The sequence below is a fragment of the Cicer arietinum genome, chromosome 4, assembly GCF_000331145.2.
Source record: "Cicer arietinum cultivar CDC Frontier isolate Library 1 chromosome 4, Cicar.CDCFrontier_v2.0, whole genome shotgun sequence".
Taxonomy (NCBI): domain Eukaryota; kingdom Viridiplantae; phylum Streptophyta; class Magnoliopsida; order Fabales; family Fabaceae; genus Cicer; species Cicer arietinum.
In genome coordinates this window covers 29355723-29367736 of record NC_021163.2, presented here as the reverse complement: position 1 = coordinate 29367736, position 12014 = coordinate 29355723, and the positions used below count along the sequence as shown (strand labels likewise).

The following is a 12014-nucleotide window of genomic DNA, read 5'->3' as shown; positions in this document are numbered from 1 at the left end:
TCTAAAAAGTGTTATTAAACAGAGTAATTTTGACAAAAATTAATTTTAGAGCCAATTGATTGCATCGAAATACATAATTATTTATTTGTCTAACTCGGACAACTCCATGACAATAAACTAGTGGATATAAAATTCAAGTCTAATTTTTTTATATAATACTAGCATCCATATGAACACGAGCACACTTATATGACCGCATTTCTTTTGCGTGTATATTAATCATAAACCGTATTTTTGTATTTAAATATTCCTATTCAATTGTCTTGTTTTCTATTTATGGTCTCTTTGGTGAGTTTTTTTCCTCAATAATCATTACTATTTTGGGTGAAGTTAAAAAAAAATTGTAAGCGCATTTTTTGGTAGAAAAATAGTTCACACTAAATTTTTCTATTCTTTTATTGTACGTATAAAGTAGATATAGGTATACATTATATAGATAAATTCATTAATTTTGTAAAATGACAAGTACCATGACCAAAATGTGCATGAATGTTGAGAAATGGAGATATGGAGCAAGAGGGGATATGGGAAAAAGAAGTTACATGCGTATGGCCAAACATAGCGGTATTAAAAGGCGTAGTCAAATTTTATATAAATAAAAAATAAAAAAAATGGGCAGAGTCAAATATTAGAGTGAGATATAATAGTAGGAAAGTGTGATTATTATTTTTTTGGTGAACATAGGAAATAGCGTGATTCAGTATTGGGAAAAATATGATATTAAGAAGCCCAAAAATGATACTATATCACCGTCCATGAACTGTGGGCCCAATTTCATTTTCAATTGGAAAACGGGATTGGGTAATGATAGCTTAAATACTTCTTCATCTCTAACTCTTCATTCACAATAATTCTTTGTCTTACAACACTTCCCAACCTTTCACAAATTCTGCTCATCAGGTAATTTTCTGTTTTCTTTTTCATTCATTTATTTTATTTTATTTTATTTTATTTTTTCTTTTTAGTTTCTAATTGAATAATTACTAGCAATTCTCATGTTGTGGCTCTTTGGACATATTTACACAGTTAGATCGATTAGAATGTTTGTTTGGCTTTATTTTCTTCAATTAGGTCTATTTGAATGTGCACGCTTTTTATGTTTCATGTTTTCAAATTATCTTGAATGTAATGTTGCTCATGTGACAATGTTATAACGTCTCTGTCTTCCCTTTCATCATATTAATCCTAAACATATCATTTTCTTTGTTAGAATTTGTGAATGCTTCCTTGGTTAATATTGAGCATTTTTCTATATTAAAATTTTGCCCATTGGTTTCCATTTTCTATTTTTCTTGGCATTTATAAAATAGAATTTCTGTTCAGCTACATCATGCATATATAGTGAAGGCCAACTAGGTAAGTTAAAAAATTTCTGATTGTTTGTAGTTTTTTTAATATGAAAAACAAGCTTATTGTATTGGAATAACGGGAACATACTCAAGCTTATTGTACTATTATTGTCTATTTTCAAAATTTACAAAAGGAAAATTATATGGAAAAAAATTATATTAAGTATTTTGTATGCAAAACGACATTAATTGTTTTTATAACACTTAATCAAAGATTATAAAATAAAGATTATAGATAAAAATTTTACTTTTCTTATTTTTGGTCAAATACATGTTTCTTTTGTAGTATTGTTTAACAAGTTATTTTAAATGTTTACCGATTTTTACTTTCTTTGTGATTGTATTCACTTGTTTTGTAATGCACAACTAAGGAATGTAATTAATTAATTAATCATGTGCTAAATCTTCTGCTGCTGTTTTACGGTGGATCAACGATAAATTTAATTGTTTACAGTTGTTGCATTATAATGCAGCTATAGTGGATTTAAATACTAATTTTTTAGTCCGTTTGCGTTGCTTTATCTTTAAATATATACCATAAATTCATCAAAAAGAAAAGTCTATATACCATCGTCATTGATATTTTCAAGGTAGAAATACCACACATTTTGGATTTTTTTTTCTTGGTAAATATATAGTATACGAAAGTACAATCTTACTCTTTTAATTAAAATTGCATATAACATTTTCCATTTTATACGATTTTATTAGCTTTTAAGAGATGCAATGTTTGTGATACACTTACTTGTTTAAACTATAATGTGGTGATTAAGATAACATTTCAACAAAATTTACTTTGCAAATCAAGTGATACATAATAATTTTACGGATTTTGCTGTAAGTATCTTAAACGATTAAACTTTCTTCTATATTTGATTCTTGAATATTTTATAGGTTGTGTGAAAATGGGAGCGGGTGGACGAACCTCTAATCCTCCATCACAAAGCAAATCAGAGAATGATGAACATTTGAAGCGGGTCCCACATACAAAACCACCATTCACTCTTGGTGAAATAAAAAAAGCAATTCCACCACATTGTTTTAACCGTTCCTTAATTCGCTCATTTTCCTATGTCGTTTCTGACCTCACCATAGCCTCAATCCTCTTCCATATAGCTACAAATTACTTTCCTACCCTTCCTGAAAGCCTTTCCTTTTGGGCCTGGCCTATTTATTGGGCCCTCCAAGGTTCTGTCCTAACTGGTGTTTGGGTCATTGCACATGAATGCGGCCACCATGCATTTAGTGATTACCAATGGGTCGATGATTTAGTTGGGCTTGTCCTTCACTCATGTCTCTTGGTGCCATACTTTTCGTGGAAATATAGTCACCGTCGCCACCATTCGAACACTGGTTCTCTCGAACGTGATGAAGTTTTTGTTCCAAAGAGAAAATCCGCTATTGGTTGGTACTATAAATACCTTGACAACCCTTTTGGAAGATTTCTCACACTTCTTATTACTCTCACTCTTGGTTGGCCACTTTACTTAACCTTCAACGTTTCGGGCCGACCCTACGATAGATTCGCTTCACACTATGACCCATATGGGCCCATTTATTCAGACCGTGAAAGGCTTCAAATTTATATCTCGGATGCCGGGGTTATTGCAGCTTCTTATGGGCTTTACCGTCTTGTTTTGGCCCAAGGTTTGAATTGGGTTGTTTGTGTTTATGGAATTCCACTTCTTATTGTTAATGGATTTTTGGTTTTAATCACTTATTTGCAACACACTCACCCTGCTTTGCCACATTATGATTCTAGTGAATGGGATTGGTTAAGAGGTGCTTTGGCTACTGTGGATAGAGATTATGGAATTCTTAATAAAGTTTTTCATAACATAACCGATACTCATGTGGTTCATCATATGTTTTCAACTATGCCTCATTATCATGCTATGGAAGCTACTAAAGCTGTGAAACCAATTTTGGGTGAATATTATCGTTTTGATGAGACTCCAGTTTATAAAGCTGCGTGGAGAGAGGCTAAGGAGTGTATTTATGTAGAGCCAGATGAAGGTAGTGAGGTTAAAGGGGTTTATTGGTACAAAAATAAGCTGTAATAAGGTAATTGTTGCTTAAGTGTTAAATTGGGTTTTCATGACCATTTTGGATGTCGTTTATGTTGTCTCATTTTGAGTCGTTGTTTATAGTTACTTGTCTTCGGAATAATTGCTATGGTTGGTTATCCATGGAAAATATTGTAATAAAAGGACAGTGCTATAGCTCTTTTGGTAATAATAAAGTTGAGGTCTTGTAGTAGTATAACTATTCAAATTTTCCTTTTAAATAATTGTTATTTGGTTATTTTAAAGATTCTAATAGTGCAACTCTCACACATTAAACATGGACAAGTGATATATCACATGTGTGAACATGTTGCCCTAACGTATAAAATGATTTTGTGGCCTCTTTTATCATATGATCTACCAGAATTACATAATTCGCAGGTATACTCTACGAACCGCGAATTGGTTCGTGAGTACTGGTTCACGGTACTTTTGCGAACCGGTTCACCAAAATTCACAAATAATTCGCTAATTTTGGCAAACCAACAATATAACACCTCTAATTTACTTTATATAAACTTTTGCATTAATATATAACTTTAACTACATTAATACGTACACCTGTACTAACGTGGTATAAGCACAAACACAAACACAATAACTCTTGTACCAAGCATTGTTGTACTTATATAAATAACTCAACTTCTAGTATTTTAGAAACAACTGATGTGGGACTAATTAGAATTGTTGTACTCGTATATATGACTCAACTTCTAATATTTTAAAAACAACCGATGTGAGACTAGTATTACAAATTCCTCCAATTTTTACGGAAACTAGTACTCCCACTCTTGTGTTAAGACCATTAATTTTTTTTTTTAACGTACCGATTTGTATATTAAAACGTACCACGAACCGAAACAGCATACCAACTATGTATACTCCAACGTACCAAATACTTTGAAGATTATGTATCGCGTATCCGAATTTGTACCGCATAGCAAAGCGAATTGCAAACCAGATGATTATGTGATCTACAATTACAGGATAATATGTGGTAACTCATTTCGATGAAATTGGAAGTATAGTTTAACTTATAAGGTTGCTTGAAAATAGTAGAATTGCCACCAAAATTTATTTAAATAAGAACAACATTGAAAATACTTTAAAGAAGATCAATGAAACCAAAATTTAGGTGTAAGAGAATCGATTTAATGAAGTGAATGTATTAGCATCCTATAACATTTGTTCGAAAATAATATTAATGTCATAGATTGAAATATTATTACTTGAGGACATATTTAAATATTAGGTTAGAGAATCGATTTAATGAAGTTAATGAAGTGTATGTAGCTTTTAAATATTATTACTTTCCATTTTTTAATAGCCTAATTGGTGAATGTTAATGTCATAGATTGAACATCAAACCTCTTACATATAACATCATCGATGTTCCAAACTAAATTAACCTATTTCTTGAGGACATATTTATTTCTCGTATTATCAAGTACAATTTTCAATTGAATATTTTTTTTATTAATTTATTATTTTTGAATAAAAGTGTACTATATAATGATCTCATAAAAGTGTAATATAAAACTACTGATAAAAATTGTCCAAAATAAAACATAATCAAGTGTAGAATGAGCACAATTCCAACATGTGGAAATAAAAAATTCAAAAGAGAGTTTAACCCCAAATTGTCACACTAATATAAAACGACTCTATAAAAATTCTAAATTTATTGATCGATTAACATGTCAACAAACTAACATAAATAAACTACTATTTATTGCATTGGAAGCCAACCAATCAATATGTCCCTTCTTCTTCGTTGGTGATTGCTTCATCTACGGCCATCTTATCATTTACTTATACACATAGTGTGAAAACAACCAAACAGGAAACAAGCGAACGTGATTCATCATCCACAAAACATAATCAAACGTTGCACAATAAATTTAATGCTCAATCAACATCACAACATATAACACTACAAATGTATGATAACGCGATATGCATTCCTAATCATCAACTATTCCATACTGGATCCATATATCTCCAAATTGATACAGGTAGAGAAGTCACCTGTTATCCCACAAACAAGAGTGTATAGTCAGAGTGATTCATTATTCAACATAATGTTCCATCAGTGTCCTTCCTTTACATAAGATTTTCCTACTAACAACTCGATGAAGGTCTCTTGAACCGTTGAATTTTGATTCTATAACGGCACAACCCCCAACATGTCTAACTATATGAATGAAACACGTAACGTTCATGACATAATTATCATCATAAACAATCATTATTTAACAACATTCATCTTATATTTGGGACTAGATGTGCCACAGTAGATTAATGTTTATCATTACCATATCAATAATAGCGAGAATGTGATTCATTTTAGTTTAATTAATTTAATCAACTTAGTTATAGGTTGATAACCTTACTATGCTATCTAAATTTTCATTAGTTAATTAATTAATTATCTAGTTTAGTCATTCTAACTTAGTTTAATCAGTTAATCTCAATCTTTAATCAATTATAATTAATCTCAATAATTCATTATCCTTTATATTTATAGAAAAAAATTAAATTGAAAGGGTTCTTCAAGTTCGATTCTTATAGGGTGGCTGTTACTACAAACTACTGGGCTTCTGTCCAAAATCTTAATTATTTGACCCTCACAACTCTCTTTATTGATAAAGAGTAAAATTACCAAAAAGAAACATTAATTTCACTGTGGTTTCAAATCATAGAGGTGAGATAATGACTATGAAGCTTGAGAAGGTATTGAGGGAATGAGGACTTAAAAATGTGAGATAATGAGGACTTAATAATGATAACTCTCACACTATAAAATACGTAGAAAATATTTCTAACTTGAACATGTATTTCTCTCTTTGAACTCTAAGATGAATTTGAAATTTTGAGCTTGTTAGATCTTCTACTCTTTTCTGATTTTTGATGGTATTCTTCTTTAACCTTGAGTATCTATTTATAGATAAAATTAAGACTTCAATTTAGTCCTTATTTAATTCTGAATTGTATCTTCATTCCTAGCTTGGTCAACAATGATCTTATTCAAAAATAATTTTGAAGTAGATGTTTTTTGATAATATGTTCTATAACCAATTCTTTATTTCTGAAACCAATCTGAGTAGTTCTTCTAGATTGATTATGTTCGTATTTTATTCCGATTGAGTTTGTAAATTCTTCAGATTGATTATGCTTGTATTTTGTTGTAGATGAATCTTGATCAAATCTTCTTCAAATCTTGATCATATCTTCTTTTCAACTTGGTTAAAGATTTTCTTTAATTATAAATTTGAATCACATCTTATTTTAGATTATTTTAAAAAATCCAAATCTTATTTCATACTCATTTAAGTCAAATATATTGTTATCATAAAATACTTTTGTTATTATCAAAACTCTAAGTATAAAACCAACTTAGTTCCAATGATATTCACATATAACATATAGATGTAAACATCTTATGATTTCGTTTATTGTACCAATTTTCATATTAGGCATTTATGTACACCAAAGCATGTTGCATCCGAACTTGCAGTTGATACTTGATACTCCTATTGTTACTTCTCATGTAAGCTCATTTTTTAGGTGTAGCGAAACAATCATTAGTGAAGTTCTTTCTAAGGTGATTAGTGATGCCCTTTTCCCCTATGTACTTTGTGAAACTATCAAGAATTTTTTTAAGCATCTCATTATACTATGGTTGGAGTTATTCAGATGGGAATAAAATATACTTGAAATGCTGAAAGATTAGTGAGAATTTTGCATACCGGAAATACTGGAATTACTAAGAATACTTTGTTAGTATAGCGTGAATTAATATTTAGATGTTGATCATCTTCTGAAAGCAGTTATGTCAATTTTTTGTAATATATTCTTAGTTGTTGTGCTACTTAGTAAAAAAAAAGATTTTTTTTCATTTCAACCCAAGTATACTACAACTCAATAATGGCAAACTACTCGTATAGTGAAAGATACGTCAAGTGTGTTTGTAAATATGAGCAGGTGAAAGTTTCATGGGTTGAAATGGAGACATTTTTTTAATGCATTATACTCTACTCTTTATTTTAAATTGTGTTTTGATATATTGGATTAATCAAGTTTGAATTAATTTAAGATATTTTAGAATATATCATAGTTCGATCAAGTTTTTTCTTTCTTACACTTCAATACAAAAGTTTGAACCTAACATGATGGCCTATAGAATTTTGCAAACAAAGTTTTTTGTCTATAGATTATTTAATAATTGTCTTTTATTTTTATTAAGTTGTGTTATAATTTTTTTCTATGATTTTAAACTTAGGATATATATTTTATAGACAAAGGTCACTTATTTATGATGGAGAATGTTCTCAAAAGACTTTCTTACTAACTACAATGATTTGTTTTGAAATTTTGAATTTAAATTTGATGTTGAGGAATGCTTAATGTGATATTATGATTAATTGTTAAATTTTGTTGTTACTTGATAACTCAACAAAATAATTTTTAAAACGTCAACATACTTTTTTTTTACAAATATCTTTTCGTGCATTGCATAAGCCCTCAATACTATATAGAATTTGATGGAATTGCAAGCAAGAAATTTTTGTGTCTTGATGTTCAAACTAGGTGGACCTCAACACATTTGATGTTGGTAGTAAGTTTAAAATTTCAACCAACCTTTGAAAAACTTGAAAATAAGGATGCAAGCTATAGGCAATACGTTGAAGATGTTTCCCCATCCACTAATGGTGATTGGAAAAATGTCAAGTGCTCTGTTACAGTTTTTGAAGTATTTTTATGATACAACAAAAGTATTTTCAACCACACAACAAGCAAGTTTGCATACCGTTTTTTCCAATTAGCGTCTATCTTTACTCTACTTAATCGTTCATTCATGGTCCTCAACACTTTTTTAGCATCAATGGCCAAGTACATCAAATATTGAGGTAATGAAGTTAACATAAATCATCTCCTTTACTTAGGTGTTATTTTATATCCCCAATACAAGTTAAGGTATGTGGAATGATGCTTCAATGATATGTATGGTGATAAAACAATTAAAACGGCTTCGTTGGCAAACATAAATGCTAATCTTACTAAAGTACAAAACTGGTGCAAGCATGGTTATTAAACAACGACATCATCTAGGCCTTCATCTTCTAGTGTTGTAGCACCTGACAAGAAAATGATTTTAAAAAATATTTAAAGGAAAATGATTCAATTGATGTTGAAAATGAGCTTGATATGTAAACTAATGAGAAGTGTATAGAATTTGTAGAAACGTTTGAGATTCTAATATGGTGGAAACATAATGTTCATCGGTATCCAATTAAGTCTAGAATGCTTCTCTATTGTGACTTATGAGTGTGCTTTTAGCACCAGGGGTAGGGTTTTTAAAGGTATATAGAAACTCCCTGAACCTAGAAATGACGAAAGCTCTAATTTGCATTCAGAACTAGTTGAAGTCATCTTCTTACCAATTTAAAGACTTCATATTTGATTATTTAAAGGAAAATGATTCAATTGATGTTGAAAATGAGCTTGATATGTAAACTAATGATAAGTGTATAGAATTTGTAGAAAAGTTTGAGATTCTAATGTGGTGGAAACACAATGTTTATTGGTATCCAATTAAGTCTAGAATGCTTCTCTATTGTGACTTATGAATGTGCTTTTAGCACCAGGGTATGATTTTTAAAGTTATATAGAAACTCCCTAAACCTTTAAATGACGAAAGCTCTAATTTCCATTCAGAACTAGTTGAAGTCATCTTCTTACCAATTTAAAGACTTCATATATGATTAGGAGTATGAGATTTTAGAGGATGTATTAGCAGCTCAATTGTTGTTTTTAAAAAAAAAATTGTATTTACGATTATTTATTATCTTTAGTTGTGTTTAACATAATAATTTACTTTTTTTTTAATGTATCATAGATTTTGACACCTAATTTTGTCCGATTTTTACTTTTTATTAAAAAAGGAAATAATAATAATAATAAATATATAAATATATGTGAAGAAATATAAAAATAAATAATTAGGGATATAAGCTTTTAACAATCACAAGTGTTTTCGGTTCTTGTTTGCCTATAATTCTTGTTCAGACTTTTTTCTAAAATAAAAAAAAAAGTAAGAAATAAAAAAAAAGGAAACTAAAAAGAAATGAATTGATAGTCATAAAAATCGAAACAAAGATGATCAAAATAAATGATAAAAAAAACCGAAAAGAAATTGATTAATGGTTATAAAAATCAGAATAATGGTGATTAATTGAATAGAAAAGAAAATCGAAGAAATGAATCAATAGCAATAAGAATCGGTATAATTGTGGCTAATTAAAAGAAAATAATCCGACAAAAAATAGATTAATGGTAATCAATTGACAATTATTCTTTTGTCTTTTGAAATGTATACCCAAAAATCTATAAATAGTCTGCCACAAGAAGACAAACGAGGAGAACTGGAAACACAAATTGAGAGCACAAAAAAAATAGAGAGATTAATTTGAAAAAGAGAAGAAGATAATCTGATCTTGAAATATTCAGTCTAGTAAGGTATCATTTTCTTATTCTTTTCTCTATTATGCTTACTAGTATTGTTTTCTTTTTGTATTTTTTTAAATACATATATTGTTTCTCTTTCTTTTTTTTTTTTTTGTTTATAAAAAATAAAACTCATATGTTAATCTTTCATTTTATTTTTTAAATCGTTTAATCATAAAATTGTTTTCTTTGCAATATAAAATAATAAAAAAAAATATAATTAATTGATGTCTATAGATCAAGAAAACAAATTTCATCATATTGTAATGTAATAGAAACTTCATAATACTTCTTTATCAAATAAAAAAATTATAATTACCCTTAAGATTAGAATTAATGGTTGTCGCCGCCGGATGAAATTCATCATCGCTCGCTGCACCATATTATTCACTTTCAATCGTTAGTGGCCTTTGTGTCGCGACAGATCCGACAACATACGAACAAATCATTTAACAGATTATTTCACCGTCGTGTCCATCTGTCTCGTTCACATACCGCCACGTTACGTTTTTTCTTTAAATTAATTATTTTTTTCCTCTTTACTTTAAAACAGACAAATATTATTATTATTATTATTATTATTATTATTATTATTATTATTATTATTATTATTATTATCATATTTAGCATCATTATTATTATTATTACATTTTATTTTTATTTTTTAATACATATATAAAAAAAATAATAATAAAATCGGTCAACACACAAATATTTTCTACCTAAGAACTACGTGTGTTTTGATTTCCCTATTGCACCTGGGGATACGTAGGAGCAAGGTCTTCCCCTTGTCAAACCAAATTAATAAAACAAATATTTTTTCTTCTTTCATTAATGTAAATAATTTAATTTTTTATTATTCTTTTTGGGGTAAAAATAAATAAATAGTTTGTATATAATTAATTATAGGGTAACCGTTTTAACGGACGTTGTAGGGTGATAATACTTCCCTACTCGTAATCGACTCCCGAATTCAAATTTTTGGTTCAAACATATTATTTTATGTTTTATCCAATTTTTCCTTTAATAAAAATAAAATTGGTGGCAACTCTTTTTTTTTTTGCGGACAAACCGGACGCGACAGCTGGCGACTCTGCTGGGGATTTTTGAGAGTCAAGCCCAATTTAATTAATTGTATATAATTATTTATTATTTTATTTATATTACCCCTATTGTTTTATTTGTTTTATTTATTTATTTATTTTCTTATATTGTGAATATAATTATATGTGTCTTGTTAATTTATTTGCATCGTAACGATTTTTTTTTTATTTTTTTTATTTTCTATACACTATCCTAACACGACTCACACACTTATGAGTGGGCTCTATACCCGGGCTGAGTGCAAACCTAAGATAAGTTATAGACTGTGTAATGATAATCTTCTAGATGCACATCCTGTTTGGTTGTCATGAAAGTCTCACCTAGAGTTGACCTTTTCTAAAATATTTCCATTTTAATAGTTTACCTATTAATTGGTTTAATATTTTAGAATTGAGTTGTGTGCTCTAGGAACCGATTTAGAACTATAGAGCCACCCATAATAAAGGTTCACAATAAAAAAAAAAAAAAAACCATCAATTAAGAAAAGAACCATGTAGGGCACATGTATACATGGAAAAAACTTACTCTAGTTATATCTTATTTTTATCATAATGCATTGCAAAATCATGCATGTTTTATCATTTATTTTATTTTACAACATATTTTTCTTCTTCGCTTAATGTTTTTTTTAGAAAAAGTGATTGCATATTAGGGGGTAATAAAATATTTCAATTAAATGCATAATCATTGCATTCACTTTCTTACATTCTCATAACATTTTCCTTCAAGAAAAAAAAAAAAAAATGGAAAAAAAGCAACAAAAAAAAAAAAGAAAGAAAAAAGTATCATGACACCCTTACCGAACATGTTCTCGGGATAAAATCATGGATGAATTGAAGCATACAAAGGCTATCTAGATCAACTGAAAGACCCTATGTTTATATCATGGATGAACATCAATAAGTCTAACAAAATTATCTGAATCATGGATGAATACGTAGAACTCATGTTTACCCTTTGATTTCATAAGTCCAACAATTTTTACCTT

The 12014-nt window shown here is 28.9% G+C and overlaps 1 protein-coding gene across 1 annotated transcript; it reads left to right on the top strand.

Moving 5' to 3' along the window:
* Positions 1-812: 812 nt before the first annotated feature.
* LOC101489419 (delta(12)-fatty-acid desaturase FAD2-like) lies at positions 813-3453 on the top strand. The gene is made up of 2 exons (XM_004497840.3): positions 813-900; positions 2244-3453. The coding sequence occupies exon 2, from the start codon at positions 2255-2257 to the stop codon at positions 3407-3409; it is 1155 nt and encodes a 384-aa protein (XP_004497897.1). The 5' UTR covers positions 813-900; positions 2244-2254; the 3' UTR covers positions 3410-3453.
* The last annotated feature ends 8561 nt before the right edge of the window (positions 3454-12014 follow it).